The 24,487-nt window shown below is 37.7% G+C and overlaps 1 protein-coding gene across 3 annotated transcripts; it reads right to left on the reverse strand.

The window, feature by feature from the left end:
* Positions 1–325: 325 nt before the first annotated feature.
* Positions 326–24,487, reverse strand: LOC144981250 (tripartite motif-containing protein 2-like). Of its 3 annotated transcripts, none has more exons than XM_023958192.2 (12): positions 24,353–24,487; positions 11,698–11,876; positions 9,309–9,546; positions 9,017–9,168; positions 8,729–8,909; positions 6,696–7,419; positions 5,361–5,464; positions 4,720–4,887; positions 4,354–4,522; positions 2,317–2,387; positions 1,753–1,893; positions 326–1,614 (listed from the first exon to the last, which is right to left on the reverse strand). In XM_023958192.2, exons 2-12 carry the CDS (start codon positions 11,829–11,831, stop codon positions 1,462–1,464), a joined length of 2,235 nt encoding a protein of 744 aa, XP_023813960.1. In that variant the 5' UTR covers positions 11,832–11,876; positions 24,353–24,487; the 3' UTR covers positions 326–1,461. The 3 variants fall into 3 exon arrangements, with proteins under 3 accessions (XP_023813960.1, XP_011475405.1, XP_078799745.1); XM_011477103.4 differs by lacking the exon at positions 24,353–24,487 and adding an exon at positions 19,437–19,572; XM_078943619.1 differs by lacking the exon at positions 24,353–24,487 and adding an exon at positions 14,457–14,697.

Here is a 24,487-nt window from a genome sequence, read left to right on the forward strand (position 1 = left end):
CCAATGTTAAAATGTCTAGGATAGCACAAGGGTTACGATGAACAATTTTGTTAACGAGATTCCACACGCCGAAAGAGGTTTGATATAACTTTTGTATTTATTATTCCTACCGCCATTGAAAGCAGCATCCCTGGTTTACGAAACACCTTGGAGATTGTCGCCCTCTGCTGTTCAGAAAGGTGTATTGACCTCTTCAGATTCGTTCCATGAACCGGTATACATTTTTACATTTGGGAAAAAAGAAACACTCACTTTTATGCTCGCAAGTTTGTGCAGGCCAAAGTACATTTTCATAGGAAACACATCTACAGAAAGTAGCCGTAGCTGTTTTCTTTGGGCACTTTAATTTCACTTGGCGTTAAAATAAAAATAAATACATAAAATAAAACTTTTACAGGATTGTGTAGAAAATGAGGGACCAAAGTCAAAATTACAAATAGTGACAATTATGTGCTTAAAAGAAAATTATCCAAGTTTTCTAAAGCAGGAACCCAGATGCATTATTACAATTTTACTTGATGAACTTCATACTCCATCTTCTCCCTTTTCCTTTCGTGAAAACAGTTGCCAAAATATACACTTCCTAAGATCATGACGAACATACTGAAAACACAGATGTACAATGAAAAGAAGTAAAGGTGATTGAAGCTCTACCTCTAGTGTCGTTGCATACATTTTGTTGGGACCAAATCTCAGCATTTTTGCCAACATTTGCCCTTAGACTTAAAAAGGAAAACAAAGTGGATCATGAATAAAAATAAAAAATAAAAACAAACAAATGGAAACAAATATTTTACATACAAACATTAACATAAACAGTTTTGTGGCGTAACTAAGGAGCTGTGTGTTGTATCTGACCCAAGAGCAGAAGAGGGTGGAATTGATTTTCCACACTATTGCCGTCTTAAGCATCATTCTTAGAATAATACCTCTAATGAACATTTTTGCAGTAATGGTAATGTCATACAAATTGTGCAAGATAATTTACGTCATGCTCAGAGATAGTCTTTTCATGCTCTAAAGCATCCCACTAATTAAATGCAGGTGGCGCAATGTTTTCTGCTTTTGTGAACAGGCAAATTATCAGAACTTCCAATATTTCAACAAGATTCAACAGTTTTAATTACCATGATTTACAATTTCTAGGGTGATAAGGTTCTCTTTAATCTCATTCCTCCTTAAAAAGCTGTTTCTTTCTATTTCCCAGTTTTCTGCATGGTGATAAAGTTGCTTTTTTTTAATCAGCATACGATAATTAGGATGTGAACAAATTTACATTAGTGCATCAATGATCAGCAAGCTGTGGGTGTCTGAGATTATTCATTACCTGGCATTATTCAGTTGTTTTTGGCACAAAAAGCCAAATATTAGAAGAAAAATCTAAGACGTTAAACAGTTTCCATATGAAGATGAGTGGTTGACTGTAGCACAGCACAGGTGGTTCATAGAGAATGACATGAGCTACTGCAGGTAGCGGTAGACTTTGAAGCAGTGGTTGCCAGAATCGGCCACGACGACGTGTCCATCAGAGGTGAGCGCCAGTCCCTGCGGCCCGTACAGCGGGTCTGCTGATGTGTTGATGTAGGAGAGGAAAGAGCCGCTGCCATCAAACACCTGAGAGAGAAAGAAATAGTTTTGCTGCTGCTGCTGTATTTCAATCTTTGGAACATACTTAGTCACTCAGTTTTTTGGGTGTAAAGAAGTAAGCTGGGATACAAAACACACTGAGGTGATAATATACTCTCCACAGACCTGTATCCTGCTGTTGCCCCAGTCTGCTACTATGATGTTTCCATTGGCATCCACTGAAACCCCTGTGGGGGCGTTGAACTGCCCATTGCCTTCACCATTGGACCCAAACTTCAGCAGGAATTCCCCTTCAGTGTTGAACACCTGCATTTAGATTTTTAAAGAAGCAACAAGTCAAGACGTATGAAGATCTCACCTTAACACAGATTATTTAGTTACAACCCCAAATAATCTAGTTTGACACGATAGTATTTTATTTTGGATGTATACTTTAAAAGGAAACATCGGGCAAAAAAGAAATACAAGAAATATCAAAATAAGAAGACATTTTACTTTTCTTTAACCTCTTGAGACCTGGGGCCCTGTGACTACGAAATAAAAAAAGCGTATCAAAGCAAAGCTCGAACTGATCTTCATTTCTTTGCATTTATTGAAAATGCATAAGAGGCAGGATATCTATAATACGAATCCACAAAAATTACAGTTCATTCACAGCTTATGTAGGCCTTTAATTCCCATTTGGATGACACTTGAGTCCCACTTTTTCCGTTCTGAAAGCATACCCACCTTGACAGAGTGGTTGTGGAAATCGGTCACAATGATTTCATTGTTGTTATTGACGGCAGCAAAGTGAGGGCCTGGACCAGAGACAGAAAAACACCATAAACTCCACAGCCCTGTCAAATTCTCTTTAAACAAACGTCACGTTTATGTTCAAGTTGGACTGTTAAATATCATGAATGGTGCAACGGTGTTGGTTTTTTTCTTAATTTGCACATTGGAAAGGATTACATTGTGCTGTTGTCAGAGTTTTCAGGCTAAGAGAGCATCCCTGATGATGGCAAAGACTTTTTTGTTAACGGGCTTCCACGTGCAGGAAGGAAGTTAGCTCTTTATTTAAACTGGCTGGTAGCTTGGAACCTGGGTATCAGTCTGTTTAATCAAGTTTTAATTGTTCAAGATAAGATATTAAGGTCATCTTGATTCATACATAGGATTTTATTTGGGTTATTTATGAGTTTTATTGGATTTTGCATCAAGTTGAAGATAGTACAAGTTTCTTTAAAGTTAAAACCAGAGGGCTTCCTTGCTTTACAATCGTTACACAAATTTCGTTTTATTTGTCTGCAAAAATTGTGAGTCTGTAGAATTTAAACCCAGAATTTTTTCCCCGTGTTTTTGTGTTCTCTTATTCAGTTTTTCCCTTCCTTTAGGTCTATTTCTGCATGACCCTTCAGGATAGAACTGTTTCTTCCTTTATTCTCCTTTCATTCATTCCATTTTTTGAATCTGTTGAATGCCTTTCAGGGTCACATGACTGCTGGAGCCAACCCAGCTACTGTTGGCCAAAGGCAGGTTACACCCTGAACAGATTGCCAGCAGAACCACACAACCACACACACAATTTAGAATCATCAATGAAAATATGAAGCATGTTTTGGGATTGTGGGAGGAAGCCAGAGGGCTTGGAAAAAAACCCCCACATGTACTGGGAGAACATGCAAACTCCACACAGAAAGGACCCAGCTGGGATTCAAACCAGGGACTTCTCTCTGTGGAGCCAACGTGCAAACAGCTACCCCATTGTGCTCCCTTACAAAAGAAAACTATATTACAATATAGGGAAAAAAAGTTATCATTTATAGGTCAACATGCCAGCAACTTAATCAAGTATTTCAAAATATGTTGCAGTTTATGGATGGACAACCTATTTCTGTTGATTGATTCCTATATGTTTAAAATCCATTGGTGCACAAACAAACTTTATTTAATAATTGTTTGTATCTTTGTTGAAATAGGTTTCGTTCGTTAGGCAGGAACTCCAACTCAGCTTTTGCAACCTACATTTTTTATCACAAAAAGATGGATGGACCACATTTGGCTGTGGGATATTTTATATAACTTAAATGCCGTTGACTGTAACACTAAATGATTTACATCATGTGTGATATAATATAACTATAGTATATCAGCTCATATATTGTTCAGTAAATTACAATATTTATACATAGTATATTTCCATATGTGAACATGGCAATAATTGCAGGATTGATAACTGATAATTGTCTCACTTCCATAAATGGAATATATCGTCAATACATTGTTGCTGAATATATAGAGATATATCTGATTGTTTTGTAAAGGCTGCCATTATTCTTTCAGTACATTAAAATAAGGCCATAGTTTCAGTTTGTCTTTGTTAGGTCCCCTGTTTTTCCTTCTTTACGTTCTGGCACACTTCTGTTTTTCTGTTGTGTTTTTGCTTGGTCATGTTTCTTTCTTTCTTCCTTTCTTTCAAGTAATAAATGTTTCTGCAAAGTCATCTTCAGCGGTCCTCCATAATGACTCATACCTGACAAAAACACAACTGTTATCACTACACTAGTGTTCAGAAAATAACAAAATGGCTCCAGTATATAAACACAAAGAAAGCATAATCTGTTTGGGAAACTTAAGATGAAAACAATTTAATTCTGAATGACTTATTAAAAGATGTTTTGTTTCATCTAAAAACTTAGATACAAACCAAATAAGCAGACAGACACACAGTCTTGATGTTTGGGAAACTTTTACAGTTGCTACGGTTAACTGTGCTGCCTTTACCTGCAAACTGCTTGTCGCCATTTCCTCGGTTGCCAAACTTGGTAACTAGCTTCCCGTTGACCTGAAAGATGAAGACGCAGCAGGCTTTGTTGTCGACCACAATGATGTGTCCATTTTTGTCCACAGCCACGCCTTTAGGTCCCATAAGCTTCCCAGAGCCGATCTTATTCTGAAAGGAGAGACATGCATTCTGTGATGCATACATCTCCACGAGTTTTTGTTTTCATCATACACATAAAAACCTAGACATAGTAAATGTTCTTTTATTTCTTAATTATTGAAATGTCGAAAAGCTGTGAGTCTTCATGACATGTTATCCCACTGAAATAAAAAATAAAAAAACAGTGAAGTTTGGGCATACCGTACCTTAAACTTGCCTTCACTTGAAAATATGCTGACCCATTTGTTATCATAGTCAGCGATGATGATGTCTCCATTTGGGTGCACAGCCACGCCCGTCGGCCGCTGCAGCTGACCCGGAGTCCTGCCCCGGACACCAAAGCGACTTTTGAACTGGCCATCATTTGAAAACATCTGAAATAAGAAACCCATCTGCATGAATACTTTCAGATTAAAAGATTAACTTTTAATCCAATTTTGCTATGTTACTACCTTCAAAACAAGAAAGAAAAGTAAGTTTGAAAGAAAAGAGCGCTGTGAAAGGATAACTATGTCTTAAAAAAAATCTAAATCCATGTTTAGGAACCATTACATTCACATCCTTGGAGTATTGTAGAGGATTACAGATCCCTCTCCATTGTTTTTGGCTCGAGTTTGGTCCAGATTTATTATCTGTCCCTCAGCCTTTTTACCGTCGGCAAAATGGCCTAGCAGATGTGTTTTGATATTATAATGTTCAGTTGTCAAATCCAAAACTACAGCTGGAATTTCTCAGACTGTAAGTTGCACCGCACCCTTAGAAAACCACAAGTGCAGGAGACTGCAGAGAAATCCCAGCATGCCATCTTTGGACGTAGTCCTTGTACTGTGGAAGCAGTATTTTGTACCTGAACACATTGGTTGTTGCTGTCTGCTATTAGCACCTTTCCCAGAGATGAGGCAGCCACTCCCTGCAGATTTGTGAATTCTCCTTTGTTTCTTCCTTTCGTGCCTGTAAAACATAAAGCACTGCTGTATTGGAACATCAATGTGAGACCTGTTGTCATGTTTTAATCAAGCTAGGAGCACATGATTACACAACAATTACATATACTTTACAGGTTTTGAGTTGTTTAAATATATCTTTTGATCTACATCTTTCCACACTTCTCTCAAAATCTGCAGTCGAGAATGTTTTTTAGGTTTAGAAATAAGGAAGTTTTTATTATTATTAAAATGAGTCAAAATCCTTTTGCTCCAAACTTTTGACATAAAAACTTGATTTAAAACTCATATTGAACTGTGATTTTTGGTTCAGGGTGTTATTTTAGAGTTTAATAAATGTTGACAACTTAGACATTCACTGACATTAATTTGAAATCAAAAATTTAAATGCATGTTTTTTATGAGGGTTTATTAAGATGGGCCAACTTGTACTAAGACTAGATTTTTATTTTGTTCACATTTGTTCACTCATTACACAGTTTTTTTGTCACAGTAAACAAAATGAATTACCCAAAGGACATAAAAACTCAGAAAATACAAACTAGCAAAAAAGATTTTTTAGTGAACCATAACATTCAATTTGAAGTAATCCTATGTTTTTTAGGTTCTTTTTATTCCTTTGTGAATGGAACTCCTTGTTCTCACATTTTCATAGTGTTCTTGTTAAGTACAATTACATGCTGCATGGACCGATAATTTTACCATCTAGTTATTTTCTTCTCATGTTTAGTGTTCTTTTACCATTTTTATGCAACCTCCTTTTGTGGTGGAGTAGCCAAAGCTAGGAACTCTATAGGATGCAACCATTCTGGGTGCAAAATTAAAAGACAATGTAAAACAATTTACTCGCGAAAACGCAGTGATTTGTGTTTCACAACTGTCCAAGACATGCCTTGTAAAATCTGGATAGGAATTTGTTAGTGTTATATTGCCAAAAATGTCTAACATACTTTACGTACTTCACAAAACTCAACTGAGAAACGTTCAAAATAGGTTTGAGAGACACCAACTCTGATAGAGAAAATACTATTATTTTTTTTGGAAATGGTTGAAATTATAGAGGCACATTTTTATGGAGACTTAAATTACATTTAAAGGGAAACAAAGCAGTTCCTATAACACATTGGTTATGTGTCCCTGTGTTTTTTGAGTTATTGTTACACCTTAACTTACTGATGTTAAGTTTAGTAGTTATTTTATTTTACATAAATAGGTGGGCTGTGAAATGTTCTTCTTACCAATTCTGAAGATGAGATCATCCTCAATAGGGTTCTCCTTTCTCCGTCCTGAGCTGTACATACTGGCTGGCCTCTTGATGGCCCTCTGCTTAATGTGTCCACTACCTGGAGACTTAAGCCTTTTCTTTGTCCCATCAGATTTTGGGCAGGCATCTATGGACTTGATGGCTTTAATTCTGAAGGGGCTTCCTTTGATGTGTTGGTTATACAGGCGCAGAGATAGGTTAAAAGTGCCCTCTTTTGCAGCAGTGAAAATGTACTCATAAGTGCCATTTTTGTTGTCCAGTATTTCTCCAATGTCCCTGCTGTTATCAGGTGGGGAGATTTCAGTAGTGATGAGTGCATTTCCCATCTTGCACAACTCCCCATCCTTGTCCTTGGTTGTTATGGTGATAGATGTGGGCACTCCCACCACACAGTGCCGTAAGCTTTCACCTGTTGCCACCGTTTCAGATGCCACAGCATTGGTGGTTACAATAGTTCCCAGATTGTGGATGGACTTCTTTAGTCCCTCTGTTTCCACAAGGAAGTCCAGTTGGTTATTCTCTTTAGGGTGCAGAGGCAGCTCCTGGCTGGCCAGCTCCATGAGACGCTCACCCATCTGCTTCTTCACCAGGAGCACCTCGGCCTCTGTGCCATGGTTCAGGGCTTGCTCTGTGAAGTTGCAGCTACTGTTAATGCCCTCCTGCCCCTGCAGCAGGGTATCCAGCTGGGCTTGAAGCACCTGCACAAGAACACACCAGTTGTATGCTGTTGGGTCTAACTAGTATAGTTTATGTACTTCATCACTAAATTTAATACTGTAATTATTTTATTTATAATTTATTATTAGAAACTAGTTGAATTTTCTTTAAGTCCACATCTTACAATTTTAAAAAAAATGGGCACAGTGAGGCATATAGTATTTGTTAGTTACCGATTCTATAAATTGTCCTACTGAGAGGTCTGTAATGTTCATCATAGTTACACTTCAACTGTGAGAAACAGAATGTAAAAAATACTCTAGGAAGTCCTCCTTTACCACTTTAGCTATTTTCTTCCATGCAGATCTTCTCCAGAGCTGAGATGTTTTTGGGGCTGTTGTTGGACAATTCTGACTTTCATCTCCCTCTGAGGTCCAGAGTCTGGCTAGGTCACCCCAGATTCTTGAGATACTTTTTATGTAGCCACTCTTTTGTTCCCCGGCTGATGTGGTTGAGATCATTATCCTGTTGGAAGATCCAACCACTTTTCATCCTCAAAGCCATCACTGATGGAAGGAGGTCTTAGCCTAAAATCTCACCATACATGGTCCTATTCATCCTTTCCTTAATACAGATCCATCGTCCTAATCTGCAATGGGGTCTGTGAGAAACAGAATTCCTGTTTGTTTGCAGATGCTAAATTTCTATTTCCTGCTTCTTTATACAAATACGTTAGTCTAAATTATGCAATTCAACGTGATTTCCTGGATTTTTACGTTCTGTCTCTTAGTTGAAGTGTGATGACTTTAACAGACCTCTCTCATCTTTTTTAGAAGGAGAACTTAAATAATCTGTGACATTCAAACACTTTTGTGTATTAAACTATAAACAGGTTGTTGGACAAAGAGGAATTATGTAGACATAGATGCAATTGCAGCACATTTCATAAATCCTAGAAAACAATCAAAGCCCTACTGCATTCTACTGACACACCCAAATGTTACTGAGCACTAAACTGCATGATGCACTGGCTTCCCCCATGGGCACCGGAGTGGTCACGACACACTAGTTAGTGAGTTTTAAATCATTAGCTGCCCATGTGAATAAAATCCTAGAGGGACTGACAACGCTCTCCTATGCCAATAGGTAATTGGATGGTTGGTTGGGGTGAAGCATTTGCTACCTCAACTCCTCTTGAAAGTGGTTAACCACCTATCAAATGAGCAGTGTCCCCAATAAACAGGGTTAATAAGACCTCAATAAACTAAAAATGAAACAGAGCTGGAACAGTCCCCACAAGAAACAATATAAACCCTGATCTAAATATCACAAATACTGTAAGTTCTTCACCTTCTGCTTGAGACCATAGTTGACCTCCAGCTCCATGAGAAGGACACTCTTGCGGACATTGAGAGTCTTCTGAAGCTCATCAAAGGTTGTGTGGATGTCATCCTCAATTAAGCTTTTCTGATTTGTCAGTTGTTGCAAAATCTCTGACAGCATGTGCAAAGCTGAGTCGATCTCTGGTAACCTGAAAGAAACACGCAGAGGTTAGATGTCATGCAACAAAGTCAGAAAAAAAAAGAAGCCCTGACTTTGATTCACAACTGTGGTGCATTGAAACATGTCCATTTGTACCTCTTCTTGGCAACGTCAAGTTGGTCTTGTAATGAAGCCTTGTGTTGCTCAACGACATCCCTGAGAGGCACAGTAGGGTGTTCTCCGTGTTCGCCACTTGTGCACTCCTGACACATGGCTGTCTCACATGGAGGACAGTAAAACTCCATGACCTAGGTTAGAGGAAAAGAGGAGATTACAAAGCAAAAGTTTGCATTAAGTCTGGACTAGTACCAACGAATATACTAAATATGGAGAAACTTCTCGTATGTTTCAATTTGATTTTTAACTAATTGGAGGGAGTGGTTCTTACACTGCCTCCATGGTTGGGGCAAGACAGCAGTTGGCCTGTTGCAACACAGGCGATGTTGTTAAGAATGGTGTCCTCTTGGCTGCAGTTGTCTGGCGCCCGCTGCAGCACATCCATCAGGTTGGTGATGAAGAAGTTGCTCTGCAATGCCGCCACACCTTTTTCCGGCAGGATGGAGGTCTGGCGGCAAACCGGACACGACAAAGTGAGGCTGTGGGCCGGGATGTAGTTTTGCAGGCACCTAAAGGTGGGTGGAGAGAATACCAAAGAAAGCATGAACAAACAACAACTTAAATGTGTTTCTTTCCTTATTGTGAATGATCAGAAATTGAGGCTAATGAGCAACTTCACACCAAAGGTGAGCCAGCACAGAGTACGCGGCTAACTTCGAGCGTCAGAGCTGGTTGCTCCAACTTGCTTTACAAATCAAAGCAACCAAATACCTCAAACCAATGAAACCAGTTTTCATGTAGCCTCTGTCAGTGAGTGGGCAGACTATATGAGGGGAGATGCTGATTTAGCTGTTGAAGTTGTGTCAAGAGCACCAAGAGGGGCCTTCTGAGCTCTACTTTTCTTGTATTGAACTATTCTTGTGAAAGCCCATAGAAGGAGTGTACCTAGTGTTAGACTTACATTGGTGTCCTCTAAATGAAAGTCTATCACTGATTTGTACTTCTTATAGTTTGGTGAATGGTTTCCATAAACATCTATCTTGGACTTTTCAAATTTTATTCTTGCCCCGCAGCATAAAAAAAACAGTCCTGTCTAACTATTGTTGTCCATCCATTTTCTATTATTATTCAACCATTATTGTTACAAAACCTTTTTTTTTAACTTACGACACATTTTGTCACTGCAAAGTTCAGTTCTTTCTTTTTCAGGTCCAATCTATTTATTTATTTGATTTATTATGCAGTTTTTGTGCATTATGGAACCTTATCCTGTTTTTTGTCAGTTCTTTGTAAAAAAGGACAGTGATTTTGTAAGCTCAGAGGTATAAAAAATATGTTCTAAGAGCCTTATTATATACACTAAAATAATCACATTTCAAATTAGGCTTTAAGATACAAGAATATGTTGCCATTTAAATAACTTTATGATCTAAATTGATTAAAAAGATTTTCTTATTTGCTTAGATTTCAATTTTACAGTTTTTCTCAGTCGCTTTAGTACAATTCTCAGATAAGAATCAAATTCCCAAAACTATTTGTTGAATCTTCACATCATGATGTCACTTGTGCACATCATATAAGCAGTTTCTCACTTCTTTGAACAAGTTGCATTTGCTTTGGTACATCCATACAAATGATTATGTACAATTCTCTGCTCTTTGCTACATTATCAATTGTTTGTCATGTTGATCAAAATGTATTATATAGTTCACTGTGCAATAGTCTTACTCCTCAAAACACCTAGTCATTAGTTCATCGTATAAGTCATTAACTGCAAAATGGTTGACCAAGTTGTCAAAATGTGACAAACATATTTCGCTGCATTGCAAGAGAGGATATTCGCTGTGATGTGGATGAGAATTTGTGGCCTAACATACAGGAACGACAAGAGGTGTAGGAAGACCACACCAATTCCTACTGCACTGCCTGTACTGTTGTACAGAATATTGTCCTATCTTTCTTTTCCCTTTGTGTTACTGTTTGCAGTGGGTTTTTTCTATGTTGGTATGACATGGTCTGTCAACAAATTACAATATGAACAATAAAAGTGTAAATGTGAGTCTTGTCCAGTCTCTTGCAATCAAACAAAAAAGGTGTAACTTCCATTTTACAATAATTGTCATCCAAACTTTAGCCATAGTTTACATCAGAACCTCCCTCTAAAGTACACAGTTATATTGACAACATGACTAAGTAATTTGACTGTCTTGTTCGTAGACAATGACACAAGGACTTGACATTCTGATGGCACTGACATGTTCAATGACATAAAGACATAGTTTTCAGAGATGAACTAAAGATTTTGGGCAAGTTACAGGCTTTTGCAAGAAATTTTGCTGTTTGTACAAATTGTTTTGAGAAATGCACACATGTATTTGCAAACTTCAATTCTGATCTGAGAATTGTACTAAAGCGACTGAGAAAAACTGTAATATTAAATTACAGATGCACTCTGGTAGAGTGAGTTTTGAAACATTTGGAGCACAGGGGTGATGCAAAATGCAACCAGAGTAAAGGGAACATCTGAGCACATCAACAGTTTCTCCTTTTGTGTCAAAAACAAAAAGCAGTCAACGCAAGAGGATGAGACAAACAGCAAAGCTAACGCCACGTCCTGAGGTATTAACACCCACATTAACTCCAGAATAATGTTTAAATCCCCCAAAAATGTAGAAGAATCTTCCCTGTAAAACATCTCAGAGCTCAGTCACTCCACTCACCTCTCACAGAAAGTGTGCAGGCAGGGCAGGACTTTGGGGTTTTCGTAGCGGTCCAGACATATGCTGCAGATCAGGAACTGCTTGTCAATTTGGCGGAAAACAGGACTGGGAATAGAGGAGATTTCACTGGCCATCCTAAAACTCGGACATAAGAATGCCTCTTCTTCTTATCCTGCACCCTAAAGAGTGACACGGGAAAGAAAAGACGTGAGGAAAAAGCTGAAAGGCAGAACTCACGATCAAAGGGTGATCATGTCATGGAGATGAGTGATGTGAGTGATGAAGATCAGGTTATAAAATTAAAAGAAAACACTATCTTGCTTTAGTCTCTGATTGAATGCAAATAAGTGAACCAGGATACAACTGAAGGCTTTAATCTAGCTGTGGTGCTGACTCACAACAACAGTTTTGTCTAAAGTGATCACAATCTGCACCAAAGTCACAAAAATGGTACATTTTTTAAATAAAAACGCTAAAAACAACCACAACATTTTGAAATCAGTTTTTTTCCCTTACAACAAGGAGTTAGCAAAATAATTTCAAACTGTTTTTCTGGTTTTGTGGTAAAATACTTTTTGTACTTTAAAGGTTCATTAAAAAAGAAAACTTTGAGATGTTTGACATCTTAAAGTAAATGTGTCTAATTAAAAACTGAAGAAATTTACAAAATGTTTCTCAAAAATACCTTACAATTTGCTTTTTTTAATAAAAAAAAAAATCATATTTCTTGAAACGGAGAACTATTACTATTGTATCATGTAAAACGTTCTTTCTCTTCCTTTATCAAGATTATACTGAGCCCCTAAAGGGACATAAAAGTTATAAATGAGGACTGGTTTCTTGTGCACACAAGAATCTAACTGGTGGGAATAGCAGTAGTTGTTCAAAGCTGGTGTATCCCATGTGCCGAAACAAACCACATGACATGAACTTGTTAAGTTGAGTTTTCATCATGCAGAAAAACATTCCTTCCTTTTAGCCACTTGTGCACTTTTTGTCAAAATCTTTTTTTAAAAAGCTGTTAAAATTGTACTTTAAAGTAAATTCCCTTACGTCTGTGTTTTTATACAATAATGCAGATTAAATACAGTCAGATTGAAATAAATTATACATATTTCCACTAACTGGATATTTTGCAGCATCTTAGACTGTTACTTCAAATAGGTTGTCTTGAAATGCTATAAATTTACTATGCTGTCTTTTATGCTGTCTTCTCCTGATGTCTGCAAAATATATTACGTGTGCATTTTTTTCACTTCTAAAAAGGTTCAAGAGTTGATAAAGGCTTGCTTCAAATATCCAAAATTTAATTTAAAAAATATATTTTTCATTAAAAACAGTTATTTGGATCATAAATTGACTTATTTTTATGATAAAATTGAGACATTGAAGCTACACTTTAATAAAAACAGATGTAGACTTATTCTGTTGTAATGAATGATGAGAACAATCATAACTGTTAACAGCAAAATCTTCGTGACAAATCATTTTACAGTGTGTCAGTGTTCAGACAGCATTGGTCTAATAATATTGAAAGAATATATTTTATAAAGTCATAGCTGTACCCCCTTGGCTTGCTTTTTGTCAAAGTTTTAGAAATGAGGTCATTTGTGCCCTGAGAAACAGTAAGATACTGTTTACCTCTTCACTGCATTGTCTGGAGACGTCTTTGAAATTGATGCAAAAAAAGTCGAATTATTGACTATTTCACCAAAAAGGGATCATTTGACATAGATCAAACAGATTTCCATCAAACTTACTATAAAAAAAGCACACAATCTTATACAGTAATGGACAGGTGAGACTTAAATGCTTTTTTGAAACAGGTTTCTGATCTTAGGTCTTTGTCTGATCCCACACAGCAGCCAGCACAGCAGGCAAGCAGCCATAGCCTGTAAGCTGAGTTTTTGTCATAAAGCCTTTAAGCCATACATATTTGATGATAAAGGAAAAGCAATGCACTCTGTTCAGCAAATTAGACGCATGGATTAGTCCTTAACATTGAAACATCCGAGTTTTAACTGAGCAAGCATCACATCCATCTTGGTCTCCAGTTTTACTCTGAAAAGTCTTTTTTTTTTGTTTTTGTGAGGATGGCTTTCCAGCAACTCTGTCTGTCAGCTAGCAGAGGTGCAGAAAGTGTGTCAGTGCTTTTATTGTCTCTTCACATTAATACCATGGGGGGAGAAACAAAAACAGGCCACCTCTGCCACTGAAAGGAACCCCTCAGGGAATGTTCATCCTTCTTCTCTGCATGTCTCTTCATACTTCATACTTTATACTATTTCTGTTTAGAACTTGATGTTTTAGTCGGCTTGGCAGTGGGGAAAAGGAAATATTTAGTGATGCACAGCAGTGATACTTAGAAAATGCAAGAAATGCAGTTAGAGCAGAAAGAAAAGATGATCAAAACCTTATCGAAAAACTATCAAACATGGAGATGATAGCATTAAAAAATCCCAGATTTTTACTGCAGAGGAGCAGAACCTGAAACGCAACCCCAGTTCTTGGAATAAAAATCCAAAATCCTGCAGGCAGCCACAACAGAGGAGCACAATGTTGCAGCAGCCACACCAAGCTTCACTCTTACATAACCAGAGCTGCACCAGCTAAGCGGAATAATTCCTTATGGACTGAGTCGTCCTCTGACATGCAGAGGGAGGCACGCCTAACACAGAGATTTGCAGCTTTTATCATAAAAAAACCCCGTGGTTAACTAAAAACAGGAAACAGGAACAACCATTCAGAAGAGGACTTACAGAGCTGTTTTTATAGACAGATCAACAGGCATCGTCCACCCCAGAACATAGCCGTAAACAGTAGTGGATCCAGTGAATGACAGGGGTTCTCCATTCGCGCTGTGAACACGCCTCTGAAGTCACAACAATGTATCTCGACCCCATCAGCAGTGACGACTCAAACATGAGATTCCAGGCTGTGTGGGAGCAAGAGAGCTTCCCACAGTGTTTCTGCACACACGTGAGCAAAGATAGAGAGGGGAGGGGGGTGGGTGATGGAGCCAGATTGTGTTTCAGCTTTACATCATATTCTCCTGCCCCTCCCCATTTCCCCTCCTCTTCCTCCTCATCATTTCCTTTCCTCTCATCCATTTGGATTCCTGGCTCAGCCTGTCTCCTCTCTCTGAAGTAACTGCAGAGCCTCACAGTAAAAGTGCAACGCATCCAAACTGTGTGAGCAAGTTTAGCCCGGTGGGTGATGTAAGAAATGAAAAGAACAAAACAAAAAACCCCCCCCACAGCATTTGAAGGGCACCACCACAGCCAATAGGGATGAAACTGTGGTCTTTCTGAGTGCAGCTGCATGTGAAAGCTGCTGAGTCACTGTGCCAATGTGAGCATCACTAGAGATGAGCAAGAAGAAGCACTGGAAAGCAGGAACACAGCAGCTTTCACAGCCCAAAAAATATTTTCTTTTGCCAGAAGTGAAATTACATTTCTTGATTCAAAAAATACGTTTTCAGCAGATTAAAAGAACATTTTCATCCAACACACACAGGACAGTTTAAAGCAGTAAGAAGCTTCTGGCTGTTTGATCCCGTCCTGTCCCTTCATTTGACATTTTCAAACAGGGGATGTGTTGCACTCATCCAGCAATGAATCCATCAGAGGAATAGCTCGTTTGAGATTTTTTGGAGATAAATGCAGGGAAGCCAGTTGAGATGGCTTGGACACATTAAGAGGAGAGACAGAAGTTGTGATGGAATTCATGGATGCTAAGGTTGGAGGTATCAGGAAAAAGACCTAAAGGAGGACCAAAGAGGGAAGGAGGACATGAGGGTGTGAGTGAGGAGAATGCAGAGGAGATGAGATTTTCAGTTTTGTAGAGGTTGTCCGTCATAGAAGTTGTTTGGTGTTCATTTAGATCTTAATCTGTATTAGAAAAATTGGTGCTGCAGAAATACTTTATCAAGAAAATATTTGACTTAAAAAACAAATATTTACGGTAATTCGATTAAACATTAAACTAAAATTGTTCTCATTTTTTCTTGATGGTTTTTCTGTCTCTGTCTTTTGCAATGTAGCAGTGTTGGCAACTAGAAGGGAATCCCAGAGAAAAGGATATTCACTAATCTAAAATCTTTTAGCAACATATATATGATGAATCAGCAGACTAAAGGGCAAAGCTCAGAGCACATCTGGTCTTTACAGACAAACAAGCCAAATGCAACAAAGAAATCAAAAGAATATTACAAAAAATAGGAAAGTTTTATTATTTTCTAAGATAAATTTAATGTTTCCATATGCATGAAAAAAAAAACAACTGAAATCTGTACTCAATTATTCTGGAGGTCACAATCCCTTCAGGTACATGTAAAAACGGTTGACAGTGGCTTTTTTTTATTTGGTTAATGTAAATATTCCAGCCTCATTTTCCATTGCCAGAGCACTCCTCTTATGTAACAAACACAAACTAGCCGATCTTATTTTTAGGTTTAAAAGAGAAGAAAATTAGGAATTTACACTCATTCTGGTGCTCTTCAATGCCTGATTAAAAGTAAATAAATAAAAATCTACCATAGAGGAAATAATGTAAAGACATTATCAGTTTAATGAATAAATGATCTATTCTCTTTAGTGTGCTGTTTTCCTCAATTATAATTAGAATATGTAAAGTTAATCAAAGCTGGGCCTTGGTGTTTTCAGGTTCTACTCACTTAAGTAAAATGAAAGCACATTTTTTAAAGGTTAGTAAAGCAAAATGAAAAGAACAACAACAGCTCAGGGGCAGAGACTGACACACTGATCTAACCTGTTTAGGTGCTTTACACGCACATCAATACCCCTCAAGCTTTAGGAGAACCCAAAAAGAGATGGTAAGATAACACCTGAAGAAAAACTGTTAAAAATGGTAGGTAAATATGTGTGTTATCAGGTAAGAAAATGTTTCAATTCCAATGAAAACAACCAAATGCTGTATTAAAATGTACTTTTTATCTCAGGGATGACTTTAAATCTATTTCCACCCATTTCTTTTTTTTTTACAAGTTTTATGTATTTCTTTCCTGCTTTATTTTCAGTTTTGTTTTAAAAGAGTCTTTTATTTTTTGTCAAACTTCCTGAATTTGCACTGCCTTAAGCTTAACGTTTAAACTAAGTGGTGCAGACACAAAGAGCAACATCAGAGAAACAAGTCGTGTTTCAATATCTGCAGCAACAGCGGTGAACAGCTCCTTTGTGTGGGTTCAACTGTGCATCATTGAGCTTTTTATGCTTTATGCATTTATCACTATATTTTGCAGTTTTGCAATAGTTATTATTTCCAGCTGTTTCTTTTCTCTCCTAACAATTATCCACCTCTACAACTTTTTAAAAATTGATTCAAGTTCAGCTTTGGTGAGATCTGAGACATGCATAGACATCTCTTTTTGTTATAAAAAAATGTTTGCACAGACTTGATAAAAAAAAATCCAAAGTACAGCTGCGAAGTACAAAGCAACAATACACACAAGTTTTTGCTTAATCTACTTTGTAAAGTAAGCAATTTGTCTTATCAAGGGTCATTATTTAGCCGTTACTAATGTCTTATCTCCTAGTGTACCAGTTTGTCTTCAGTTGTCAGTTTGGCTGTGCGTGAAAGTCAGTTGATTAACAAGAAATTACAGGGTATTTCAACATTATGGAAGAAAACGTCTTAGTTGTGTAACAGCTCATTAAGCCGTGTTAAGAGCTCAAATTCAACTTAATAAAGTAGAGATAAAATAACTAATGGCCAAAGTCATGATCCATATTAATAAGGATTTAAGCATGAATTTGTGTGACTTTGTCTTAACTTATGGTTTTCTGTAATTAATTAAGCAAACTTAGAATGACGTTCACGCTTCTTGATAATAAAAAAAACAGGAGTTTCTCTGATTTATCATATTGGATTTTGGGACAAAATTTGCTAACAGGCCTCAAAATATTCAAGCTGAAGCTGCATATTTACCACAGAGTGCCGAGTCATGGTCCAGTTTAACGCTAACCTATTGTGATTTCACTCATGACAAAAGAGTGTGATCGCTTTTGCTCATCTGCATGAGCTTTGTGATGAAAAAGTCTGTTACAGTCCCAACACATACAAGTTTTGGAGCTCCATGACTGCTGTAAAAGTCACAGAGGCTCCAGCTTATCTGCCTGGTTTTTGCTCTCGTTTGCTTTGACTAAAAAGGGATTTCCCATGCTGATTCTTAAGACCTAGTTTTCCAGGAGACCCTTGTCTACTTGCTCCTGATTAGCTGGATGTGGTAGTTTAAGATCTTAGTTGACTAAACAAGCAGGGAGGTCACTATCAAGGGTTAGACACTACTGGTATAAAGAGCACTACAATCAGGAGCAGTGAACTTACACCAGTAATTGATCCATCTGCCTCTAAAACTGAATTAATGTTTTTATAATGATGGCTGACTGGGTTTACTGTAAAGTCTGTTATCCAGAGCCTTTTTTTTAATTTCATCATCTCCACCAAAACTGTCAAACTGAGGTGACCCAGCAGGGCGACCCTGGTCATGACACCATTTCACCGTGTTATGGGAGCAGGAGCCACAGCCTTGAGAAGAAGTAAGCAGAGGCTCAATGTAATCTAAAGCATCAGAATGATAAGAGATTACAGTGGCAGAGCATACTTTTGGTCTGAAAATATCATCAAATCTCATTTTGCTCCTTACCCGTTACCCAAAAAAATAAACTGCAGTTTCCAGCTTTTATTTAGGAAGTTTAAGACACACCTCATGGTGGAAAAAACCAATAAGACCTGTGTAGCCACCAATAGAACTTCCTTTGTCTCCTCAGTCCCCTTTCCTAATGTTTGTCTGATTGTATTACATGCCTCAGAGAATAAAATGGCACAAAGAGTGAATAGAAACCCTGAGTCAGTGCGTCAGTCGGCTATCTGTCAACCGTGCACTCTGGGGGCAGATGATAAGGCAGCGTCCTGCATGTGTGTATGTGGGAAAGAGAGCATGCTCAGAAGCAGAAGCCTTCAGATGTGCAGCTGTAAGAACAATGGAAACTGACCATGCTTGCACATCTGTCAACCAGAACTCAGAGAGCTTGAAACGACATTTCTAGCTGTTGATTTAGCTACTATTCAATCATCTTGATGATGCAACAAGAAAAAAAAACCATTAAAGCTTCTGCTTAATAGTACTTGCAAACATAGATGTGTAATTTTTACATTATAATTTATGATCAGGGCTGTTTTATTGACCTGTTACAGGTGCTTTTGTGCATTTATTTCCATCAGACAGAATGAATCAGGTGCACCTAAACTGATCAGTCATGCAAAGTTTAATGATGCAGCAAATGAGACTGCATACATCATTAACTTTACTACATTTGAAAGTCTTTTTTTATATTGCAAGTGATCATATGCTGGCCTCATCTTTTGTAGCTACGAAACAAGTGTAGACAGTGTAAAAACACACATCTTTCATAACAGATGAACCGATACCAGTGAGTGTTACATACAGGAAAGGAAGAAAAAAAAGTTCACAAACAATGATAACAAGGACTTTTTTGGAGCACAAATGAAATGCTACAGTCAGCAAACACCTGAGATTTGGTAGTACACTGGAAAAATCCATCTTTTAAACTCTTAGCTCACAAGACTTCAAAGGAAAAACCCAAAACTTTACACATCTTATTTTTGTAATTTTTTCCACATACAATAGCATTTTTCCACCGATCTAACAGATTCTTTCTTTTAATTGGAAAAGATCCTCATCTCTAATTGCAACTTACTTGAACCCCATGGTTGCTTCTGGAAGGGAAAGTAAACATTGATTAGTTACTTAATCCTGTATGATGTGCTGCGGTGCGAGTGCAGTCAGAGATGCATGTGAAAGGTCTGAGCTGTTACAGTAATCCAAACAGACTGTCAGGGAGTCACTGAGCAGCAAGAGGCGAAGGGGAGGGTCCTAAGGTGGAGTACAAGCAAACCAGGCACCAATAGGAGGCTGGAGGAGGCTGACTTTCAAGCATGCACTGCTCTTTAACCCCAGAGAGGGCAGAAGTCCCGCAGGCCTGATAGGCACGGAAGAGGAGCAGATAAGAAACACAAAGTCCACGTCCGCACTTTGACATTTTCTGTATTTAAAATGTTATCAGTGCAAATTTAAAACGGTCCTAAGTTTTTTCTGGCAGCTCTGCTTTCCTCTAAGGTGGCTGGGAAAGGCAAAAGAGAATCATTTTGCAGCCTAAACCACTAGGTTATTCCTAAAACAAGTGCCACAACAATTTACTGATAGACTGGAAATTTCTAATGAAGAAAGTCAAGACAAATGATCAAAAATACAACAAAAAAATCTAAAATACATCGCTGGCTGTAAATTATCTGGAATATGTTTGCAAATAATGTGAAACCCCATATCCGCCATTCCAATCTGCTTGTGTAAGCGTGTTTTTGTTTAGTATTTTGATGCCTAAGGGGATTCCATGCACTCAAGTATGGCAGGTAAGGTGAAAAACAAAAAACAAAAAAATCCTCTAGGAAATGCAGAAAACTGTAACCCCTTGATGTCTATTGATGCAAAATGGGCATCAAAACAATTCTGCTCATAATTTACCTTTATTTAGCATCCACCAAGTAAAATTCTTTTTTTCATGCATGGAGATAAATTTAGACATCAAGGGGATAAAGACTTCTAGAAAAGCTGCAAATGAAAACTTTATACTTTTTTCCTGACTGTGAAAATGCTATAATTATTAGCAGAGAGAATAAGATCTGCGAATAACATAATTTGTGAATTTATTTTTTTACACTATCTCTAAATATTTGTGAGCTTCAAAAAACACCTGGAAGGGAAATGAACTGCTGTTCCAACTCCAGACACCAGGCTGCCCCTGATGTTTGCACATTTTCACAGTTTAGCTTGGCAGGAGGAACAACACACACAGATACGCACACAACTGCATGCAAACCCTCACACAGCACCAGCATTTAGTCTCCAGAGAGTTTCCCCGTCTCTTGACGTTTTATTGGCAGGCTGCAAACAGTGTTTTCCAGTGATTATCTGAATGCATCTGTTTTCTCTGTGTTCATAGTTAAGTGGATTACGGCTGTGTTTGAACACAGGAATAATGGAATTTGATTTTCCTTTTTCCATTAATATTCGGGCTGTTTGCTGCTCAAAGGTAGAAGCCAATGAGAGGAACCACAAAAGGACCCATTTTACAGGAGAATGTGTCCTTTTGTTTTATTGAGTTTAAACAGATAGTTTTTTAGCATTAACATTCTCTAATAAGCATAATTTGTGCAGTATGACTATCATTTTTTACCTTGTAAAAGTTTTCTTCTTATTTTTTAAAGTGCAATTTTGTTCACAGAATATAGTCGAGCTAAAAATGATTCTTTCCCTGAATTAAGAGAATACAGTTTGTTGTCGTCTGATCCGTTTACTGTAAGGTTTTGCTACATACCCTTCACAGACTTGAGTAATAATTTAAGCCGATAATACCACTTTTATCCCACATCATATTTCAGCAACAGACTGATTCAAAGAGACATTTCTGGTTTTTGTTTAGCTCGGTCTTACATCTTTATATGAACCATAGGTCCCCAAAATGTTACATTTCTAAAGACCTTTTTCTAACAGTGTTTCACAATTTCAGGTTAGATTTTTTTGTGCCTAGTTTTGTTAAGTTCAGTTTACAAGTTAAGCGAGTAATTGAGAGTAAGTATTGTACTAAAATAGACACTCAGGAGAGAAAACAACTCTTAACTGTCCATTAGGTGGTGAAATGCACTCTTTTAGGTTTCGGCCTTGGAATAAGTACAGTTGGTCTTTAACATGACCGAATAGTAAGTGAAAAATCTCACTGATGGCAGCAAACTGGTGCTGGTGAAACTTTGACCCAAAAATCCAACAGGTTAGAGTCTTTCCAATAAGCTTCAAAATAATCTGTTTTTTGTGTATGTTTTTCCATTTTCTAACAAAATATTTCTGGGGTGTTGTCCAAGTTTTGATCCAAATCCGTCTAATAAATTAAATAAACTCTCTTTTCTAATTTCGCTCCAATATATATTATTAGTTTGGTCAAAATCAGCGGCGGAGCTAGAACATTTTATATTGGAGGCGAGAGGAGGATCACAAGAGTACAGATGGGTGGCAAATGAGAACAGCAGCGTGGACGGCCATTACAAATGAAAGGATCAAAAATACTCATCTCAAACAGTTTAATTATTGGTATTATTAATATTACAGCCGCAGTTATTTTAGTTGAGATCCTCTTACTAATGCTTAAAGGAGCTTGCATCGATGATTTTTCAAACTTGTCAATCTTCTTTCTCTTTCGGCTTTTCCCATCAGGGGTCGCCACAGCGAATTAACCTTTCATTTTGTGGATGAGTCGCATGGTTATCTTGGCAATGTTTTACGCCGGATGCCCTTCCTGACGCAACCCTCTCAATTTAGCCGGGCTTGGGACTGGCACAGAAGTAGAGAAGGGAAACTTGTCAATAATTTAGCTAATTTTCACTCAAAAATTGGGCGAGCCCTGTAAGTCTGCCCCTGGTAGACATGTAAAGAGACAGATTCCAAACAATTGCTTCATTCAGGGAAAAATGACAAGAAACTGCTAAAGCAAAAAAGAGAAAGAAACATGTCAGTGAAAGCGAAGCTAAAACACGAGGAGCTTTGGTGAAGCACTAAATGTTATCAAAATCATTTCATTTTTTGAGCATTTTGTTGTTCTAATGAGTTGAAAGGTAACTCCACAAATAAACCTCTAGCTCCCCGTCTCATCTTCTGCAGCTGAAAGTGACAAAGTTAAACAAAGTTCACTGATGATCGAGCTTCAAACTCATCAGATGGAGGGCCGATGGTCCTGGAAGGTGAGTGTCGCAGTGCAGCACTTCAGAACAGTGTGTCTAAAGGCTCTTTAGCCTGAATACCACAACTAGTCAGCGAGCAATGAAAAAACACGCCAATCATGTTAATTAACTGCTGCTGAGTAGCACACTCCCAAACAAGTATTGACTTTGTTCAGAGGCAGTAACCCTGGTTTATAAAGCACAGGGTCTTCTGTACCACCACACAATGCCAGTGTAGTATATATGCAGTTTAGAAAAAAAACTAAGAAACCCTTATAAACGTTAAAAATACAACAAATCTCATTTCTTATCCCAGGTGCAAGCAGCCAGGTGCTGTTAAGCTCTTCCTGAATGAATTATCTGCTGGTGTGTTGATTTCAATTTGGGGAAAAATGTTCTCTGAGATTTGCTGCTCTTCAACCTTTAGGAGTTTGATGACATGATGTTAGAGAAAATATTATTTAAAGTAGGCTTTGAAAAGAAAATATTACGCATCATTAATGGTTCTTTGGCTCTAAAGCCAACCACAATAAAAAAATTTATACTCATTACATTTTACATCCACAGCATATTCCAAACTTTTGGGACATATTCTGCAAACATTTTATTATAACAATAAACAATATTTTCCAAAATATGACTGTTTCCCTGCTAAAATTATCCTAAAACATTTTTATGTTGCAGGTTTTTTTAAACTAAATTCGTTTTAATTGAGATCAGCATTAGCAAGGATATAGCTGCTGTCAGTAAGTTAACCTTATAGTTATTGGTTAATTCAGTGTACTGTGTGTTCTTTATTTACAAAAAAGGCGTCATATGCTCACTTTGCATTTAACACAAAACAAGCAGAAGACATGAGTGCATGCTAACGCACAGCAAGTGGGAATCACTGGATCAGCTGAGAGAAATCAGCTGTGTCATTTCATCTATGTGTCCTTCACATTCACACAGCTCTACCTCTGACACTCTTACAAGCTAGAGACTGAAATGACCCATTAGTGTGGAAAAGGCTGTCTGAATGTAAATATTATGTCAACCATGTGATCCTATGTGAGCTAAAAAAATAAAAATGAATAGATCAGTCTGATTGCTCAACCTGGGTAAAAAAAAACTGGAATAAAAAAGAACTTTGACTCACTCACAGGAAGCGGAACCCAAACAACAGTTATACACAAGAAAAATGTCTCTCGAGACACTCAGCCATTTGAACTATTTTCACAATCAGTGTATGGATAAGCTCACATAGCTACAGCTGTAAGAGCAGCTCAGGGACTGCAGTGGTGGGAGAGGTATGCAGCTCAGTCACATCACTTTCTGCAGGATCACTCGCTGTACTGAGGGGCTTGTCATATAACAACAACTGTAATCAGAGCGCAGAGAGACTCTGATCATCAGTGAATGGAGGTTAGCAGGATCACAGCATCCACCAATGGATGACAAATGAAGTTGAGAAGTGATATGAAACATGATTTAAATGCTTAAACAAAGTCATGCAAATAATTCTTTGGTTTGGACATTTGCTGATCTGAGCTTTTACCTGGGATATGAATAACAGACTTTTTAATAATAGAATTCTGCAACTCTTGCATATATAATCTATTTGCATTTGTATGAATAATATAGGTTACATTGAAGGTAGAAATTACATTTCTTATTCTTAGTTTTGCCACTTTTTATAAAAAAAAAGAAAAATCCGAGTTGCCTCAAACACTAAACTGAGCCATGCACGCTGGATACAAAGATGTAGTGGCAGCGTCATTTATTTTAAGTCACCAGTCAGACCACTGATTACATTCAACAACCTTTGATGATAGAAAACAAGAAGAATGCAGATGATTCTACTAACCTTCACGTAATCCTCCTGCACATTAGCTACATTGACGCATGAGCATGAATCACAGGACTGTGAAGAGCAAACATTGCTGGGTCTCTGCTCCGTCCAAAGATGTGCGGCTCCACTCTGCAGCTGGGCTGGAAAGAG

Source organism: Oryzias latipes (assembly GCF_053564925.1).
Source record: "Oryzias latipes strain Hd-rR chromosome 1 unlocalized genomic scaffold, Olatipes_Hd-rR_3.1 chr1_Y".
NCBI lineage: Eukaryota > Metazoa > Chordata > Actinopteri > Beloniformes > Adrianichthyidae > Oryzias > Oryzias latipes.

Excerpts from the sequence above, each read along its gene's own strand:
- LOC144981250 (XM_023958192.2), bottom strand. The coding sequence starts at position 11,831 with ATGGCCAGTGAAATCTCCTCTATTCCCAGTCCTGTTTTCCGCCAAATT. Across the intron at positions 7,420-8,728 it reads ACTATGGTCTCAAGCAGAAG|GTGCTTCAAGCCCAGCTGGA; the intron begins GTGAAGAACTTA and ends GTTCTTGTGCAG. Across the intron at positions 4,888-5,360 it reads GCAACAACCAATGTGTTCAG|ATGTTTTCAAATGATGGCCA; the intron begins GTACAAAATACT and ends TTCTTATTTCAG.